This window comes from Enhydra lutris, unplaced genomic scaffold, assembly GCF_002288905.1.
Source record: "Enhydra lutris kenyoni isolate GAN:26980312 unplaced genomic scaffold, ASM228890v2 scaffoldscaffold13, whole genome shotgun sequence".
Classification (NCBI taxonomy): Eukaryota; Metazoa; Chordata; class Mammalia; order Carnivora; family Mustelidae; genus Enhydra; species Enhydra lutris.
Window position 1 is genome coordinate 39,613,036 of NW_019154097.1, and position 18,467 is coordinate 39,631,502.

General features: G+C 64.3%; 3 protein-coding genes across 5 annotated transcripts in view; all 3 read left to right on the plus strand.

The window, feature by feature from the left end:
* LOC111146422 (sperm-tail PG-rich repeat containing 3) overlaps window positions 1–884 on the plus strand; it is a 1,913-nt gene extending 1,029 nt beyond the window's left edge. Inside the window, exons 5-6 of one of the 2 annotated variants that reach the window (XM_022501969.1) lie at window positions 88–388; window positions 512–884. In XM_022501969.1, the coding sequence (XP_022357677.1) occupies window positions 88–388; window positions 512–645 (435 nt within the window). In that variant the 3' untranslated portion in view covers window positions 646–884. The remainder of the gene's footprint in view (window positions 1–87; window positions 389–511) is intronic. The other variant, XM_022501970.1, reaches the window with a different exon arrangement.
* A 1,844-nt stretch (window positions 885–2,728) lies between these two features.
* LOC111145483 (negative elongation factor complex member B) lies at window positions 2,729–12,725 on the plus strand. Its single transcript, XM_022500378.1, has 13 exons — window positions 2,729–3,160; window positions 3,279–3,442; window positions 3,617–3,716; window positions 4,038–4,268; window positions 6,488–6,673; window positions 7,301–7,413; window positions 7,965–8,067; window positions 8,306–8,401; window positions 8,624–8,766; window positions 8,874–8,980; window positions 11,367–11,508; window positions 11,638–11,746; window positions 11,848–12,725. Exons 1-13 carry the CDS (start codon window positions 2,729–2,731, stop codon window positions 12,043–12,045), a joined length of 2,124 nt encoding a protein of 707 aa, XP_022356086.1. The 3' UTR covers window positions 12,046–12,725.
* Window positions 12,264–16,585, plus strand: LOC111145729 (torsin family 4 member A). 2 transcript variants are annotated; one of them, XM_022500887.1, is made up of 2 exons: window positions 12,264–12,352; window positions 15,153–16,585. In XM_022500887.1, the coding sequence occupies exons 1-2, from the start codon at window positions 12,282–12,284 to the stop codon at window positions 16,456–16,458; spliced, it is 1,377 nt and encodes a 458-aa protein (XP_022356595.1). In that variant the 5' UTR covers window positions 12,264–12,281; the 3' UTR covers window positions 16,459–16,585. The 2 variants fall into 2 exon arrangements, with proteins under 2 accessions (XP_022356595.1, XP_022356596.1); XM_022500888.1 differs by lacking the exon at window positions 12,264–12,352 and adding an exon at window positions 13,784–14,428.
* The last annotated feature ends 1,882 nt before the right edge of the window (window positions 16,586–18,467 follow it).

An 18,467-nucleotide genomic window follows, 5' to 3' on the forward strand; every position in this document is an offset into this window, starting at 1 on the left:
GCCCGCGGGGTGCGGCCGGGAGGAGGGGGCCGGGAAGGGGCGGGCCCGCGGGGGCGGTGGGGGAAGCAGCAGCCTCTTTGCGCGCAGTGGCCGTCACCAGCGGACTACCAGCCACTCAGCTCGCTTGCCTTCCCGGCCTTCAGCTTTGGGGGCCGCCGCCCCTCTTCTAAGACAGTTGAGACCCCCGCCCGCCCGGGGCTGCCGCGGGCCGGGGGTGCGGGTCACCGTCCCCAGCCCCAGCTTCAGGGCCCTCCACAGGCCCCGCAGGGCGAGAAGCTTCCCGGCCCCAACACCTACGACATCTTTCCTGGGTGCCGCCTGCAGAACCCGCGCCCGCCCGCCTTCTCCATGAGCCGCTCTCCTGCGTTCGCCTCCTGGCTCAGTTCCCGTGAGGAGACCTCTGAGAGCGGAGGCCAGGCCGGGGGCAGGGGTGGGGACTCAGCCTGCGGGGAGCTGCGAGCTGCGCGGCCGCTGGCGTTTTAGCCTAGTGGGCTCTACCTTCTCCCTGCAGCCCGCAGTTCCGGCCCAGCTGCCCACCACGTGGAGGGTTGCTCTAAGTCGCGCTTTCCCGCGGCGCCGGGAGTGGTGATCCAGGGTGTCCGAAGACCCAAGCGCCATGACACGGGACCCTTCTGCACACTGTAGCGCCTCCTCGGCACAGCCGGCAACCCGCTTATTCACAGTACCCTGGTTTCCTTGGGGGCCTTCCCAGGCCTGCCTGGAACTAAGGGCCTCCAGCTCGGCCTTTTGACTCTGTGGGTGCCTCTGACCCACCCTCCTGGCCGGCCAACCCCTCTGTGAGCTGCGGACATTGAGGACATTGATGTCCAGCCCAAAAGCCATCTACCCCCCCCCAATACAGAGATGCTGAAGGTTCTTCCCAACTCTGCTGTGTGCTCGTCTGGTGAGCTGTCCCACAGATGTGGCTGCTGACCCGTCCTGTTTGGTTTTCCTTGCCCAGGGGTCTCTCTCTGCTTCCCCTTTGGTGCCCTCTTCTCTAGGGCGGGTGGGGTGGCACCCTGGGACTTCCTGGCTGGGGACTGCATGGGAGGGGACCCAGTGGGCAATACAAGACACTCCCACCCAGCTGTGCTACCCAAGGGACTGGTCAAGCTGCCAGTGTACCCAAGGATCAGCTGTCATCTTGAGGTGAGGTCGGCCTGCCCAGTGACCAGGGAGGGTGCAGAGGACCAGCTGGTTCTCCACTTCTTCGGCTCCTGCCCAAAGACCCTGTGAACTTGCCCAGGGGTGTGCAGGCCATACCACAGCCAGCAGACTTCCTGGGCCTTCACTTGTTAGGGTCCTGCCTCTGCCCACAGGAGCAGCCTACCTTTCTACCCAGGGGTTGTCGCCAAGATTGCTTCCCTTAAGGGCCTCACCTGCAGCTGGGGGTGGCTCCTGTCCCTGCACCAGTTCCTCCAGGGGTCCTTCCTGTGCCACCCATGTGGTGGGCCAGAGCCTGACCCCTTCAAAAAGGCACTGCAACAGTTGATGATGTGGTGCGGACGTCATTCCATCCCGCAGAGAGGCCAAAGCCCGGGAAGTCCCGAGTGCAATTTACCTGTCACCTCCTCTAGGGCTCAACTTTGGACGTTGAGCCGCAGCATCCCTGGGAATTAGAGCAGTGGCATGGCAGATGGCCATCCTTAGGCCCTGGGCTGACCAGCTCAGCCCGCAGGCAACAGAGGCAGAGCCATAGAAGGCCTGGCCTTGGGAGCTTGACTCGGGGAAGGGGGTGGAAAGCAACCCCCAGGGCTCAAAGTCAGGAGTGGGACCAGCAGGAAGGAGCACTGCCCTCCAGCTGGGCTGAAGAGGGAGAGCTTCCTGGTAGGAGGTAGCGGGGGAAGTGACTTTTAAAGATGACTAGGAGTTTGCTGGGCAGTAGGAAGGGAATTTTTAGCAGGATGAACCTCAGAAGACAAGGCATACAAAAAGGGAGAGGGTGTGATGTTTGGTGTGGCCAAACCTGGGAGGATATAGGGCTGTTTGGAGGGGAGATGGTGAGCTGGTGAGCTGAGAGGCCGCAGAGCGCTGATTGCTGGGTCCAGGGGCTTGTACACGTAGCAGAGAGGAGCCCAAGGAGAGTGCCCATCAGGCGGTGCCCACTCACTGTGCGCGAGCTTCTTGCATTGCAAGGGACAAAGACACCATAAAACCTGAGCCTTGAATTTGCAGTGTGTCAGGATGGACGAGTCAGCCTGAGGGCCACCCACCTTGGGTTAGCCTGGGGCTTGGATATTCACCGTGATGAGAGTGAGGACACCTGTCCTTGTCCCGATCTCACTCTGTCCCCCAGGTCTCCAGTGGGTCTCTGCTAGGCGCCTCCGGAAGCACACGGTAGAGTTTAGTCTTCGTGACAACCTTGCTCCGCAGCCTCTTCCCCGTCTCTGTTGGGCAAGGAGGGAGCCGAGTTCCAGGGACGAAGGGGGTCGTGCACCCGGTGCGGCCCGGGGGCGGGGGCAGCGAGGGCGGACTGCTCCTCTTGAAACCAAAATACTGTCCGCGTCGAAAGGCTGATCTCACAGGCTGCTCGCGGGACTTTTCGTGATTAAAGCCCACGAAGTCAAAATCCCAGTTCCGACCCCGCCGGCAGCCCCCCTTCCCGGGTCCCCCGCCCCGGCGCCCCGCCGCGCCCCCCCACCCCCCACCCAGGACCCTGAGCTCGAGGGTAAGGTTACGCGCAGCGCACGCACTCGGCCCGGCGGGAGACCCGCGGCTGGGAGCCTCAATGGGCGGCGGGCCGCGGCGCAGGGGGCGGGGCGCTCGTCCTCGGCGCGCGCTCGCTCCCAGGAATCTCTGCGCGCCGGCGGCGGCGTTTCCGGGGGACAGTTTGGCCGGCGGACGCGGCCTCTCAGGACGGAAGTGGGCGGCCGCGGCCCCGGCGGAGCCGTGCAGCCGGCGGGACCTGGCGGAGCTGGAGGGCTCCGGGGAGCGGAGCGCGGGCGGCCCCCGAGGCCCGAGCGAGCGGACGCCGGGGGGGCCTGCGGCGGGCGCGGCGGCGCCGGGGGAGCGCGGCGGGGATGGGGCGCCGGGCCGCGCGGGGGCCGCGGCCTCGGCCATGTTCGCGGGGCTGCAGGACCTGGGCGTGGCCAACGGCGAGGACCTGAAGGAGACGCTGACCAACTGCACGGAGCCGCTCAAGGCCATCGAGCAGTTCCAGGTGCGGCGGCCGGGCTGCGGGGGCTGTGCTCGCACCCGCCGCGCAGAGCGTCCTGGGGTCGCCCCGCGCCCCAGGAGGCGAAGCCAACCCCGCGCACACGGGCCGCCTGTTTCCGCAGACAGAGAATGGCGTGCTGCTGCCCTCCCTGCAGTCCGCCCTGCCGTTCCTGGACCTGCACGGGACGCCGCGGCTGGAATTCCACCAGTCGGTGTTCGACGAGCTGCGGGACAAGCTGCTGGAGCGCGTGTCGGCCATCGCCTCGGAGGGCAAGGCCGAGGAGAGGTGGGTGGGCGGGTGAGACGCGCAGCCCTCCTCCGGGCCCCGCCCGGGCACTGACTCCCGGGCCGCGCGGCCCTGCTCCGCGGCGGGCCCCCGCGCATGGAGACCCGTCCCCTGACCTGGCAGCTGCCTGGGGCACGGAGGCAGCCGCTGTGCTCAGAAAGGGAGTCTTTCCAGGTACAAGAAACTGGAGGATCTCCTGGAAAAGAGCTTTTCCCTGGTGAAGATGCCGTCCCTGCAGCCGGTGGTGATGTGCGTCATGAAACACCTACCCAAGGTAAGCACCACAGGCCAAGCTCAGGGCTCGCTCTGCCCCGCGCCTTCCCCTGGATCAGGGTGACCGCTTGGAGCTGGGGAGGTGTGCTGAGCCGCCTGCCCAGACCAGCAGCTCCGGGGCACGTTCTCCAAGCCAGGCAGAGACAGAAGCTTGGGTTGTGGGACCCACGGCGGCTTGGCAGGAGCTGGCCGTCGGCCTCTGCCGGGGCCTGGAGTCCAGGCGCAGGTGCCCCTGCTGGTGGGGCTGGGCTTGAGGTGGCCACTGCTGGGGACGCTGAGGCCTCCTGACCTATCCTGAGGGGTGGCCCGTGTGGGTGTGTAGGTTCCGGAGAAGAAGCTGAAGCTGGTGATGGCTGACAAGGAGCTGTACCGGGCCTGCGCGGTGGAGGTGAAGCGGCAGATCTGGCAGGACAACCAGGCCCTGTTCGGGGACGAAGTATCCCCACTGCTGAAGCAGTACATCCTGGAGAAGGAGAGCGCGCTTTTTAGCACGGAGCTCTCCGTCCTGCACAACTTCTTCAGCCCTTCCCCGAAGACTAGGCGCCAGGGCGAGGTGAGGCCGGCAGCGCCCTGCCCACCCCCTTCCCCACCACCTCGGGGGCTTCCGTTGTTCCGCTCCTGGGAAGGGTGGGCTTGTGTGTGTGGCTGGCCAGGGGGCCTCGTGGGGGTCTCTTTGCTGTATGTGCTTGGCCCTTGGCGACCTGGCAAGCCTTCCCAGTGATGTTCCTCGGTTCTTCCTTTGCTCTAGGAGGTTTGGGTTTTCAAGATTTTATTTTTATTTTTTATTTTATTATTATTATTTTTTTAAAGATTTTATTTATTTAATTGACAGAGATCACAAGTAGGCAGAGGGGCAGGCAGAGAGAGCAGGGGAAGCAGGCTCCCTACTGAGCAGAGAGCCCAACGCGGGGCTCGATTCCAGGACCCTGAGATCGTGACCTGAACCGAAGGCAAAGGCTTAACCCACTGAGCCACCCACAGGCGCCCCTCAAGATTTTATTTTTAAGTTTTCTCTACATCCAGCGTGGGGCTCAAATTCACAGTCCCAGGATCAGGAGTGACACACGCTCCTGACTGACTTTGCCAGACATTCCTCTTTTTTTTAAAAAAGATTTTTATGAGTTTGTTAGAGAGTATGAGCAGTTGGGAGGAGCAAGGGGAGAGGGAGAAGCAGGCTGCTCACTGCGCAGGGGTCCTCATGTGGGGCCTGATCCCAGGACCCTGGGATCCTGACCTGTGCTGAAGGCAGATGCTTAACCACTGAGCCCCCCAGGGGCACCTCTTTTTTTCTGTGTTTTTTTTTTTTTGTCGGACTCACTTAGTATTTTGGCAAATATTTCCTGAGTCCTGACTTCCTGCTATGAGTGCTTGCACCCTTCGCTGACCCGGGAGGTCTTGGTGTTTGCTTGGGGCAGGCGCTACAGAGGAAGTGTCATATGCTGGTCATCTAGAGCTCAAGGGGTGGCCAAGGGCTGCGGAGACATGAGGCCGTAGAGCAAGGTGAAGCAGGGCTGCGGGGTGAGCACGGGCTCTGAAGGGGAGCATGCTGACCGTCAGGAATGACGTGGCTTACGCGGCCGAGCCGAGAGCACGCGATGAGTAGATCGGGGGCTGAGCTCAGGAGGGCTGGAGGCCACCACGGAGACTTTGGCTTTTCCCAGCACGTTGGGGGTCACAGAAGTCGCCTGACCTGCTCCAGCGTGATGGTGCACGGAGGAGGGAGGCAATGGTGAGCCACCAGATGCTGGTTGAGTGGCGCCGGGTATTTTGTTGGCCCTTCGCTTTCTCGCCGAGGACCGTGGGCTGCTGGGAAGTGGGATCTGACCTAATCTGACCTAATGCCTCCTGCCGCAGTCTGGCCAGTGGTGGCCGTACTACTTCCTAGCTGTGGTCTCTTGCCTTTTTCTCACATTCCCCTCCAAGCCAGTGCCCTCCGGGGGGGCCTGGGTCTTTCTGGCTGTGTGGCCTGTGCCCACTGTGAGGGGAGAGGGTATCGCCCGTAGCCCTCAGGGTGTGGCTCAGCCACTGGGGCCACGGCTGTGGGCCTAGCTGGCCTCCCCGCCAGTAGCCTGAGCCTCACCACTCTTGTTCGCCGGCAGGCCAGGTCTGAGCCTGCTGAAGAGACCTTGCCTGGGGCCTCCGAGGTTGCCTCCCGCACTCGCTGCTTCAGCCATCCCCGCTCGTCTCTGCACTGTGTACAGGCTGTCGGTGCCGTGATGTCTGTTACCCCAGGTTCCGTGCGTCCTTCCCAATGTCAGAGCCGGTGGCCCAGCCCTTGTTCAGGAGCAGCGAGCCACGCTCCCTCCCGCTGGCCGCGGCGGTGTGGCAGGAACCTTCTGCGTGGGGCGTGGGGTGGACTGCGGAAATGGGTGGTCCCTACCGAGGAGCAGGCCAGGTGCTGGACGTGGGACAGGGCCGCCACGGGGCGTCGTGCGGGATGTACGGGACGTACGGGACGATGCAGGGAGCCAGGTGGCCCAGGCACCTGGCCGGCGTCCCTCCCCCGGGCCTGCATCTCCCTGGGCCAGCTGACTGGGCAAGCAGCCAGCAGACCTCCTGGGCGGCTCTGAGGAGTCTGGGGTCACAGGTCAATGGCCTTTCGGAGAAGCTGGGATCTGATGTGGGTTTCGTCTCCTTAAACACCAGAAATGCCACCTGCTGACACAGAGCTGGCATCTTGTGAGAGAGGAGACTCCCGGGTGTCAGGAAGGGGCCATGCTGGCCCGGGCCGTCAGTGACACTGTGGCGCGGCCTCCCTGCCCCTCCCCCCAGGTGGTGCAGAAGCTGACGCAGATGGTGGGGAAGAACGTGAAGCTGTACGACATGGTGCTGCAGTTCCTGCGGACGCTGTTCCTGCGGACGCGCAATGTGCACTACTGTACCCTGCGGGCCGAGCTGCTCATGTCCCTGCATGAGCTGGACGTCGGGGACATCTGCTCCGTGGACCCCTGCCACAAGGTGCTGACATCGCCGGCCCCTCCCCGTTCCTTCTGTCTCTTCCCTGTCCGCGCTCCACGCCCAGCGGCCCCTCTGTGCCAGACCGGGCCCCCTCAGCCAACTGTTCTCCAGGGCAGGGGGCCTCTTCCCACCCTTACGTCAGAGCCGCCTGCCCCGACCTCCCTTGTGTGCCTGCTCCGTGTCTCGCTCTGCTCCAGCTGGGACCGGCCCCATGGCCCCTTTTGGACACTTGCTCTGGCTTCTTTGGGGGTTTTTTGGGGTTTCCCTGGCCACTGGCCCTCCCCTGCTCTAGAGTCCTCCAGGGGCGGGGCTTCCTGTGCTGCCCTCGTCCCCAGTGTGGGTGCTGTGTGGCCTGGGACAGTGTCCCCTCCTGCAGGCAATGTGGTGTCAGCACGTGAGACTGTAGCACCCACCCCCACAAGGTGGGCCAGGGAGGGCCCTTGAGAACAGAGCACTTGCACTATCTCTTCTGCGTACCACCTGGCCCGCCGGGCACGAGGGACCTCAGGCGGGTCTGCCTGTGCACTGAGCTGGGCCTGGACCACATGAGGCAGTGAGTCCTGTCCGTGAGACGTGGGTACCGGCCGTGTTCTCTGACGGTGTCCTGACCGTGCTTCCTCCCTGCAGTTTACCTGGTGCCTGGACGCCTGCATCCGTGAGCGCTTCGTGGACAGCAAGAGGGCCCGGGAGCTTCAGGGGTTTCTGGATGGAGTGAAAAAGGGGCAGGAGCAAGTCCTGGGGTAAGGGTGAGCCTTGTACAGGTGCTCCCCCTCCCCCGAGGTCCTGTCCGCAGGTATCGGTGTGAGCAGGCTCTGCCTGCAGTTTACTCCAGTGCGTCTTGGAACTGCCGGCTGCTCGTGCGCACCGCTGAGGCCCAGCTGCTGTGGCTGAGGCTCTCGGAGTCTCGGGGAAGCCTGGGCCTGGGCTGGGGCATGGGTGCCTGCCGTCACTGGGGCCTGCGTGTGTCAGGGCTGGGGGCTCAGCCCCGTCCCAGGGGCCTGCTGTGCTGGTGGGATCTGGCTCCCAGCACTGTTTTCTCTCTCTGTCTCTGAGGGTCCAGCATGTGCTTACAGAATCGGGGTCAGGTTTTCAGAACCAAAATGGGAGCTTAATTTTTAAAAAAAGGTTTTTTGACTCTTTAGTGTTTTGAGTAAGTTAGAGAGGAGTTACGAATGGCAAAGTTGTTTCGGGAAGGGATCCGGAGCAGGTAGACAGGCTTGCTCTGTGTGGAGGGGCCCTTCTCCCCGGCCTGAGGCCATGCTACGGAAGCACAATGTGCCCGTTCTCGCAGGGACCTGTCCATGATCCTGTGTGACCCCTTTGCCATCAACACGCTGTCGCTGAGCACCGTCCGCCACCTGCAGGAGCTGGTTGGCCAGGAGACGCTGCCCAGGGTGAGCGTACCAGCTGGCTGCCCGCTGCCTCTGGGTAGGGGTGCGGGCATGGACCGCTGCTGGTCAGGTGTGCACATGCTCCTCCTGGTGGCTGGTAGGCGTGTGGAGCCTGGGAGCGAAGTGGCTGGTAGTGGCTGCGCCAGGAGGACCCTGTGGCAATGAGGGATGTCAGCGGGGGAGGGAGGTCAGGGGAGGGAGGACCTGCTGAGCACGTGTTGAGGCCCGTGCTTCCCCACAGGACAGCCCAGATCTCCTGCTGCTGCTCAGGCTGCTGGCCCTGGGCCAGGGGGCGTGGGACATGATCGACAGCCAGGTCTTCAAGGAGCCCAAGATGGTAACAGTACTAGGGTGGGATTGTGTCTGTGACCTTTGCGAGAGGGTCTGTGGGGCTGAGGAAGATGAGCAAGGTGGGGTCTTGGGAGGTGGGAAGGAGGACCGGGCCTTTAGGTAGATGTCCAGAAAAGCTTGACGTGTGGTGGGTGTGTGAGGGCCGGGGTATGGGCCAGGACAAAAGTGGGGCTATGCTGGACGGGTTTGGGGTCTTCTCCCGGCCTAGGAGGTGGAGCTCATCACCAGGTTTCTGCCCATGCTCATGTCCTTCGTGGTGGACGACCATACCTTCAACGTGGATCAGAAGCTCCCGGCCGAGGAGAAGGCCCCAGTCTCGTACCCAAACACACTTCCGGAGAGTTTCACGAAGTACGGGCTCGGGGGCGTGGGCGGGGTGCTTCGACCTCGGGCTCCCCACAGAAGGCCGTGCGGCGCGAGCGGCTCGGGTCGGGGCTGACCTGTCCTCACTGGCGCAGGTTCCTGCAGGAGCAGCGCATGGCCTGTGAGGTGGGACTATACTACGTGCTGCATGTCACCAAGCAGAGGAACAAGAACGCGCTGCTCCGCCTGCTGCCAGGGCTCGGTGCGTGCGCAGGCGCCCGCCTCGGTGCGGCCCTGGTCTTCCGGAGTCGCTCTGGTGCAGGGGCGAGCCCAGCCTGGTAGACTCAGACACCCCTTGCCACGGTCGCCATTTGTGGAGGGATCCTTTCTGCTGTGGTTCTTCCCACCTGGCGAGGGAGGGGGGCGTCCCCCTAGTCCCTGCGACCGTGGAGAGGGCCCACCCCAGATGGTCTCGGGCCACGGGTGCTGTGGGGCGGGTGGCTTCTTGGTCGGAAGAAGAGGGCAGGGCCTGAGTGGACCCCTTTGGGAGGAAGCTGCAGGCCAAGCCAGGGGGGAGGGTTCGGGAGCACCTGGCTTGTCCACTGCTGGCCGCAGGCTCGTCTGGGGTGTTGAGGCTGCTCTGGAGAGATGTCGCCCGTCCCTTGCTGAGCCTGTTTCTGGGTCATCGACAGGTCCGAGGATGGTGCGTGTGTCACGTTTCCCATGTTCTGTTTGCGAAGGAAGCTGTTTGGTCTTAATTTATATCCAGCTTCCATCTGAGTGAACAGCACGAACTTGTTTTCTTATCGGAGGCCAGAGGATGAAGTGAGGCTCCCAGGGCCTCAGTTGAGCTGCAGGCAGGGCCGGCTCCTTCTGGAGGCTCCAGGGAGAACCCATGTCCTTGTCGCCCGCTACTAGGGCCCGCCCACACCTGGGCCCCTGGTTGGGTCTTGCAGGTCCCCTCCCAGTGGCTCTCACCCCATGTCCCTCTGACCCTGGCCGCCTCCATGCAGCAGAGTGCCCCTGGGTGGTGTCAGGCCCGTCCTGGGGCTTCTGACCACGTGAGGGAGCGCCCTCACTGCTTTTGGATCAGAGCGTGGACACGTCTTGGGCTGTCCTCCTCTTGGCCACAGAGGCTGGAGCTTTTGAGTATGTTTCTGGAAGCTTCTAAGAGTGCAGGTGCAAATAATTTGCCTTTCTTGTTTCTATTCATTTCCGTACTTTTGTTTCTTTCTGTTGTCTACAGGCGTGGGCTAGATGCAGGGGTGTCCTGCCTGCCTCAGGAGCGCCCGTGTCTCCCAGCCCCACGCTGCTGTGCAGTGGGCGGGGACGCAGGCCTTTCCTTGTTCCTTTGCGGCATTAGTGGGTGTTAGAATGGATGTCAATTTAAAAATTCTTTTCTTTTTTTTTTTCTTAGCTTTTTCTCTTCTTTTAAAAGACTTTGTCAGAGAGCATGAGCAGGAGCAGGGGGAGCAGCAGGCAGAGGGAGAAGCAGGCTCCCCGCCGAGCAGGGAGCCTGACATGGGACTCCATCCCAGGACCCCGGGACCACAACCTGAGCCGAAGGCAGACGCCCAACCGACTGAGCCACCCAGGCATCCCTGTTTTTTAGCTTTTTATTGTGAGAATTTTTGATGAACTCACAGAGCACTGCACAGTGGAGCTCAGTGCCTGCCGCCTGCCTGCGTGGAGGCCGTGGAGACGGTCTGGACGTGCATCCAGACTCCGCATCGTAGCAGCTGTGAGGAACCTAGCAGGTGTCTCCACAGAAGACGGGTGCTGTCAGAAACCGTGATGCAGCCGTGGTCCTACGTGGGGCCAGGTTCTGGCGCTGCTCATGATTGCCCAGCTGCCCCGTGATGTTCTTCTGTGGGTAGTTTGCTCGAGTCGGGAAGTGTATCACTTCCAACTCTCATGTTTCCTTGTTACCTCTAGGGTTTCCCACCATCTGTAGGCTTCTGTGGGATTTGTTGGGACTTGGTGGGCAGTGTCCCCTGTTGTCGTGACTGTGGACCTGCCTGGGTGTCCTGTCTGCTCAGATGTGGGGCAGGAGCTCACCCCGGCTGTGTCCGGCAGCACCGGGTCCACTCACGCTTTGGTGCCGCTGGCGTCGCCCCGTCAGCCCTGAGGGCCCTGGCGGCGTTTCCTGAGCAGCTGGTACAGCACTTGTGTCTGTGTGCGCGTCCCCCTGTGGCCTGCCCTCCAGCTGGGGCTCTGACCCGGTCGGCTGTGCGTGTAGGCGTTCTTGTCTCTGCTTATCAGTGAGGCTCTCTGGTATTCGCTTCCGCTGTTTCTTTTAAGTTTTGGAGTCGGTGGCTTCGAAGCATGAAGTCACTTTCCGTTGTTGTTTTTCTCTCAGAACCGGGCCGCCGGTCGTCAGGTTGAGCTCGTGGGCTGGGCGGTGGCGCTTGGCCAAGGGTCACAGCCACTGGTGATGGGCTCTCCTGCCCTGGCCGGTCCGGTCCTCACACCGTAGCCTGCCTCACCACCTAGGCCGGGGCCCCTGTCCGCCCCCTGCCCCGTCCACCTGGCCTGTGCGGGTCCCTGGTTCTGGCTCGCAGGCACACGAGGCCTGCGGCCCCAGGCCCTGCGCCACTCCAGGGGCAGGGCTGACAGGGCGGGGGGGCTGACCCGGGCTGTGCTTGCAGTGGAGACCTTCGGTGACCTGGCCTTTGGTGACATCTTCCTGCACCTGCTCACGGGGAACCTGGCGCTACTGGCGGACGAGTTCGCCCTGGAGGACTTCTGCAGGAGCCTCTTTGACGGCTTCCTCCTCACAGCCTCGCCCAGGTGCCCCTGTCCGCAGTGCCCCTGCCTGGGGTGGTGGTGGGGGCTCGGCTGCAGGGGAGGGGCGTGTGGCCCAGCTGGGGGGCGGTCTGCGGTGGGCTCTGGGTCACTGCAGCGTGGCCCCTCCCCCAGGAAGGAGAGTGTGCAGCGGCACGTGCTGCGGCTCCTCCTCCACCTGCACCACCGGGTGGCGCCGTCCACGCTGGACGCCTTGCGCAAGGCGCTGGAGCCCACAGGCCAGGTGCGTGCCCCGGCCCTCTCCTTGCGTGCATGTCCCCCCCGCGTGGAGGTGTCCTGAGTGCCCCCGGGGCCTGCCCCACAGCCACACGCTTCCCCCCACAGAGCGGAGAGGCGGTGAAGGAGCTTTACTCTCAGCTGGGGGAGAGGCTGGAGCAGCTGGAGCACCGGAAGCCCAGCCCGGCCCAGGCCACGGAGACACAGGCGCTGGAGCTGCCCCTCCCGGCTGTGTCCGCTCCCGCTGGGCTGGGAGGCTTCCCGGGGGCCGCTCAGGACCGGGCCGGGCCCCTGGCGGGTCTGTGACGTTGGCCGGCCAGTAGGCGTCCCTGGACTTCCAGTGTTGGGGACCCTGTCTCTCCCGAAAGCAGATGGGCTGCTCGTGGGCCGGGCTGGCTGGAGCCGAGCGCTCTCCGGCCTTGGACGGCCTGTGTGGGCCATCCTGCTGCTGGGCCTCAGCCCCACCCTGACCTGGATCCTGGGACCTGTGTTTGCTCTTCGGAGGCCCTTGGCTGCTTCCCTGGAGGACAGCGCTGGGTGTGATGGGCCCAGCTGGCCCCTCGAAGTCACTCCCAGGCTGTGGAGAGCTTCCGGCACGTTCCTGCCTCATGGTGTGAGTTTCTGCTTCTGTAGGGAAGACAGACTGGCTGTAGTTGGGATTAGGAAAAAGCTACCTTTTTCGCACGGGAGAGGGCAGGGGGACCCAAGCCTGAGGGAAGGGGCGGGCCCAGCCCCGTGGGCCCAGATCAGCCAGTGCTTTGCTGGGTGCGGGCATCTGCGGATGGAACCGGCTGCTCTGGGAGCACCCGAGTGTTTCATGGGACAGTCTGGCCCGTCCACGGCCCACAGGCAGGGAAGCGGCCGGAGTACCCTGTGTCGCTGAGGAGTGGCTGCCCCTTGCTCAGCCGCACCGTCCAGGTCACGTGCGCGCTGCTGCGCACAGTCATCCCTCACGTGTGTAAATAAAAGGCGTTTGGGTAAACCCAGTGGTTGAGCTGTTGGTGGGCACACCCGAGCGCTGGCTGTGGGGCAGGTGGGTGGGCAACTTAAGGGCATGTCTGCCTCTGTAGGCCACGGTCTGGATGCCCGTGCCTGTCCCTGGGAGGAGGGACATCCTTAGGGAGTGTGGGTGGAGGTGGTGGGGATGGTCCTCTTCCATTTGCTTCCATTTTCCTTAGAGAGCCAGGCAGGACCTCACCCCGCCACACCCGTGCTAGGATCATGGGACATGGGCAGGGCCTGGATAATGTCCTTCACCCCTGGTCCCAGGAAGCCTGACAGCACCGCCACCTATGTGGTGGGTTGGGTGCCCAAGGCCCCAAGCACCCGCCGCTGTGCAGAAGAGGGGCGGCAGTCCTGGGGAGCCAGGCCCCATAGCTGGAGAGGAGGATGTGGAGAAGCTGTGCTTCCTCCGTGTGGTGACCCTGCCCGAGGGCACTGAACCGATGGGCAAACAGGAACTCCCATATTTCGGACAGAATGAGAGCTCCCAAGCCCAAGAGCCACGTTTCCCGGATGCTGGTCGTGCCTGCTGGTCACAGGGAAGGGGCCGGGGGGGTGGCAGGGGCAGTGTGCTGGGCAGGGAGCCCGTGTGGACAAAGGGAGGCTGAGGACGGATGGGGGGCTATGAGCACAAGATTGGGGGCCACAGCAGGACAGCCAAGGGACGCTGGACTGTGGTGTCAGAGGGACACAGGGCCAGACTAGCCTGGGCTCACTACGGGTTGATGAACTCACTCTTCGGGAGGGCGGCAGACAAGCGTGGGCCAAGGCACGGTGCCTCCCTTGGTCGGAATGGGAAGAGCAGAGGGTCACTCAGGCCCATCTGTGCAGGGATGGGAGTAGGGTTGGGCAGGGACACGGGAACCCCCACCTGCCTTAGTTTTTTCTAAATTTGCTCCCTGACCAGGACACTGACCTATGCCTGCGGGTCTTCCCCCAGTTCTAGAATTTCTGTCCCAGTGTGCTCAACTGTCCTTGGGGTGGGAGGGCTCTGGGGGGTTGGGTAGAAGGGAAAGGGGGATGGAGGGAAGGGAGGCCCTGGAAGAGGAGGAGAGGTGGGAGGAGAAGGAAAGGAGCTCTACTCTGGGAGCCCCTAGGTTGGGGCCAGGGGAGGGGAAGAATGAGGGACTGGGGAGACCTCACTAGGCACATGGTCTCCTCTGCTCTTGCCCTGCTGCCCTCCCTGTGCAGGGTCAGGCGCAGGAGATGTCCCTGGGGAAGTAAGAGTTCTGTGGAGGACAGGCTGACATGCAAGGGGCTGTGGGATCCCAGGGGAGGGGATGCTCCCCCAGCCTTACCGGGAGACAAGGACGAGCCAGGAGGGTTTCAGGGCCCAGGAGGACAGGTGACCCGAGGGCCGAAGGACCTGGGCCAGCCAGCCAGACCTCCCCCTCTGGCGCCTCCCTCCAGCCGAAGTCCCGCCCTTCTGCCACACCCCTGACTCACTTCCTTTGCCTACAAGCGGAAACCTCCCAGTGCTTCCTCCCCTCACGCTCCCCAGGGACTCGCAGGTGTTGCTCCCCCTCCAGGCCCGAGCTGGCCGGGCCAGACCCCTGACCCCTCTGGGACCATCCCCAGGACCCTGGTGTTTTCTGTGTCCTGAGTTGCAGCCCCAGCATCTGGCCTGCGCAGGGGGCTGCCCTTGGTGGGCTGGGGGGCCAGCAGGAGCTTAACCTGACAGCTGCAGGTATGGGGCGGGTGGGGGGCCAGGGACAACCGTCCTGCCTTTCTTCAGCTCTCTTCTCCCCGGTGGCTCTTGCTCTCCTTCTCTGGCTCTTTTTGTCCATCTTTCCACCCCGCTAGTCTCTGGGGGGCTCCCTGCTGGCCATTCCATCAGTGTGTTCACTGGAGGGATGTTGGGAGGTTCCCAGTTTGGGGGAATGAGGCCTGGGCCCATTCTCAACAGAAGTTCTGGCCAGATCCCCCCCCTCCCCCTTCAAGCGTTTTTTAGTGTAGGGGGGAGGTCTCCGGACTCTAGGGGCGCTTGGGCCTCTGCTTCTCTTGGTTCCCACTTGGGATTCGGAGGGCCCCTGGCGCCTGGCGGTCGGACCCGTGGGCGGGCAGCGGGATCGCGCCTTGACCCTTCTTCACCCTAATCGGCGCCTCGTTGGCACCGACTTCTCCTCCAGGAAGCCGGCTGGCTTCCCGATAAGCGGCGCCCTCCCCCCTCCGCCACTTCCTCAAGGCCGGCGGCTGTTTATGGGAGATTTGCATTGGGGCCCTGCGGGGAGCCGCTTCCTGGTCAGCGGGGCGAGACCCAGGCTCTGCGAGGCCGGCACCGGGACCACCCCCCCTTACCCCCGACCCCGCCGCGCTCCCTGGGGACCTCCCAGAGAGGTGAGGTCATTCTGGGGAAGGGTCCCAGTTGGCCGGGCGGAAGTCTGGAGACCCTCTCCATCTTCCTGTTGCAGGGAGGGCGACCTGCATGCCGAGCGCCGCCTCGGCGCCATGGACGGCGGCCAGGCCAGTCTGGAGCCCGCGGCCGCGGGCCCCAGCATCCCCCGCCCGAGCGTGATCGCGCCGCTGCGCGCCGTGGTCCGCCTGCGTCGCCGCGTGTGCCTCCTGCGCAAGCGGCGCCTCCTGCCGCCGGGTGCGGGGTCGGCCTCCGGGGCTGGAGCGGCCGGAGCCGGCTGCAGCTCGGGGACGCCGCGCGCCGACTGGGACCGGCCGCAGTTCTTCACCTTCGACGGCCCGGCGGAGCTGCACTCCAGGACGCCGCGCAAGAGGCGCCGGCGCAGCCGCGTGGTGCTCTACCCGGAGCCCTCGCGCAAGTGCCGGCCTCACGCCGAGCGCCGGAGCCGCGCGCAGCGTTGCCTGGTGTTACTGGTGGCCGTCGTGGGCTTCCAGGTGCTCAACGCCATCGAGAACCTGGATGATAACGCGCAGCGCTACGACCTCGACGGGCTGGAGAAGGCGCTGCAGCGCGCCGTGTTCGGGCAGCCGGCCGCCGTGGGGCGCATCGTGGCGCTGCTGCGGGACTACCTGGCCACGCACGTACACAGCCGCCCGCTGCTTCTGGCGCTGCACGGGCCCAGCGGCGTGGGCAAGAGCCACGTGGGCCGCCTGCTGGCGCGCCACTTCCGCGCGGTCCTCGAGGACGGCGCGCTGGTGCTGCAGTACCACGCGCGGCACCACTGCCCCGAGCCGCGGGCGGCGCAGGCCTGCCGCGAGCAGCTGGCCGGGCTGGTGGCCGACGTGGTGGCGCGGGCCGAGGTGGAGGAGAAGACCCCGCTCGTGGTGCTGGACGAGGCCGAGCTGATGCCGCGGGAGCTGCTGGACGAGCTGCGGAGCCTCCTGCAGCCGCAGCGGGCCCACCACTTCCACAACGCGGTTTACGTGCTCCTCAGCAGCGCAGGCGGCGCCGACATCACGCGCTTCGTGCTGCGCAACGCGTCCAGCGCGCGGCCCCGGCGCCCCGACGGGGATCCGGACGGGGCGGCCGCGCTGCGCGCCGAGGAGGAGCTGCGCGCCGGCCTTCGGGCGCTCCTGGTCCGCGAGCACCCGCTGTGGCAGGCCGCGGCCATCGTGCCCTTCCTGCTGCTGGACAAGCAGGACGTGGTCAGCTGCTTCCGCGAGGAGATGGCCGCGGAGGGCTTCTTCCCGGAGCAGGCCCGCGCCGAGCTCCTGGCGGCGCAGCTCAGCTACTACCGCGTCGCTGGCCGGGAGTTCGCCGTCTCCGGTTGCAAGCAGGTGGTGGCCAAGGTCAATCTCTTGTAGCACAGCCTCAGCGGGACATGGCGGTCGCCAGTGGGCCGGCGGGACTCTTGGGTTGGGGGTGGCAGTAGGATGGAGGGGACCCTGTGGATTTGCCTGAGGCCTCTAATAAATCTGTCTCCAGCCCCCACTGGCCTCCCCCAGCCATTTTCACCCTGGGACCTAGGGAGGCTGGCGGGGCTGGGTCAGTTCTGTGCCGGCCACTTCCAATAACAGTTCTCCCTGAGCCCCCAATCTGCCACCTCCTGGTTCTTAATTCAGCCCACATTTCTGAGCACCTGCCCTGTGCCCCTCGCAGCAGGCATCCCGGCAGGTCGGCATTCCCATCTCCTTGCTCCAGAGGAGGGATGGCCTCGGAGAAAGTACGTGGCTCCCAGGGAGGGTCACGTAGCTGGTCCCCTGCAGCTGGACGTGACTTCAGCTCTGTGGGAGGCCTGCAGCAGCCGTCACGCACACTTGTACACACTCCCATCCAACGCTTGCACACCTGCTCACCCCATGGGCCCCGAAGTCCTGGATGCTCTTCCTGCCAGGAGAATCACGACGCCTCCCTGGATTTGTCCTGGACTCCAGGGCCCAGGATCTGCTGGGAAGACGGGATGTGTGGGAGTCTCCACGCATGAGCTCACCCAGTGGAATCCGTCAAAGGCTCTGGACGGCGGGGAGAACTCTCTCAGGGTGACAGGGGCGCTGAGTTCTCGGCCCCCCTGCCCTGGTCACCACCTTGCTCCAGGACGCTGAGCTGGGACGGGCCTTAGGGTAGAGATGGCGTAGGCCCACCTCAGAGGGTTTCAGGTTTTCAGGCGCTGTGGGCGCCTTTTGCGCGTTTCCCCCGGAGAGGGCGGTGGTCGCGTCCAAGCGGCCCCCACCGGCTCTCGCAGCCCCAGCCCTGGGGTGGCCTCAGTGCTGCCGCCCGGTGGCCGCGCGGGGCCGCGGGGTCTGGGGGCGGGGGAGCGGGGACACGTACAGCGAATGCCAGCGGGGACCTGGGGAGCAGAGGCGAAGCTCTAGCTGGCCGGGCGCAGGGCTGTGCGCGCCACCCCCCGCGTCGGAGCTCAGCACACCCCCGGGGCCCCGCAGACCCGGGCACCAGCACAGGCCGCTCCGGAGGCTCCCGCCGTGGGGAGAAGCCCCCGCCCAGTCCCAGGTCGTCGGTTCTCTCCCGGGGCGGTCATCTGTGGCCCTGGGCGGAGGTCTGCCCGTAGGACAGGGAAGCTGCAGGGCCGGACCAGCGGCGGGACCCAGGTGGCAAGGGCGGAAGGCTCTGGGCTGGTCCAGAGAAGTTTTGCGAACTCCTGGGGCCGGGCATGGGTGCAGGGGGAGGGGAGGTGCAGGCGACATTTGGAAGCTTTGTCCCCGGGGTGGGGGGAGGCGTGGCCAGGTCTGTCCACCCGACAGCACTTGCTGGGCAGCAGGGGAAAGGAGCCGGTGTCCGTTCCAAGGTCCTGGCCCGGCCCCTGCATCCGGGTGAGGGAGACAGGCTCATCGTCCTCCCCGCTTACACTTCTCGTGGGACTTTGTCTTTGCCTTTTATGCTTTTTTATATCTTGCTGTATTTTTAGTTTTTGGTAGTGGTTCCCCTCAGGGTCCCATCTGTCTCCTTAATTGGCTGGCAGGTGTACCCTGGAAGGAGGACTTACACCCTCACTTGGGCAGTGAACCCAAGGGCGCTGGAGTGAGGGCCAGTCTACCCTGTCCGCCCTCAGAGCCGTCTTACCGAGTACTTCAACTCTGTCCTTTCATCCAACCCCCCTTATCAGACATTATATTTAATTTTTATTGATTTTTAAATTTTATTTTATTGATGTATTTATAAACTAGTTCCCTCTTTTTCTGGGGCTCTGTAATTCCCATTCTGCTAGAAACCAGGTTCTCAGGTTCTCTCTGTGCCGGTGGAACTGTTTCCCAGCCGTGAGTCAGTTCATGTTCCCTGGGCTGGGACAGCTGGTAGGACACGATGCTTGAAGACTTACTTGGCTCTTTTTGGGCTTTTTCCCTTAGAACTTGATTTT

Excerpts from the sequence above, each read along its gene's own strand:
- LOC111145729 (XM_022500887.1), top strand. The coding sequence starts at position 12,282 with ATGGGCCCAGCTGGCCCCTCGAAGTCACTCCCAGGCTGTGGAGAGCTT. Across the intron at positions 12,353-15,152 it reads GCACGTTCCTGCCTCATGGT|GGAGGGCGACCTGCATGCCG; the intron begins GTGAGTTTCTGC and ends TTCCTGTTGCAG.
- LOC111145483 (XM_022500378.1), top strand. The coding sequence starts at position 2,729 with ATGGGCGGCGGGCCGCGGCGCAGGGGGCGGGGCGCTCGTCCTCGGCGC. Across the intron at positions 8,068-8,305 it reads GCCAGGAGACGCTGCCCAGG|GACAGCCCAGATCTCCTGCT; the intron begins GTGAGCGTACCA and ends GCTTCCCCACAG. Across the intron at positions 8,402-8,623 it reads TCTTCAAGGAGCCCAAGATG|GAGGTGGAGCTCATCACCAG; the intron begins GTAACAGTACTA and ends CTCCCGGCCTAG.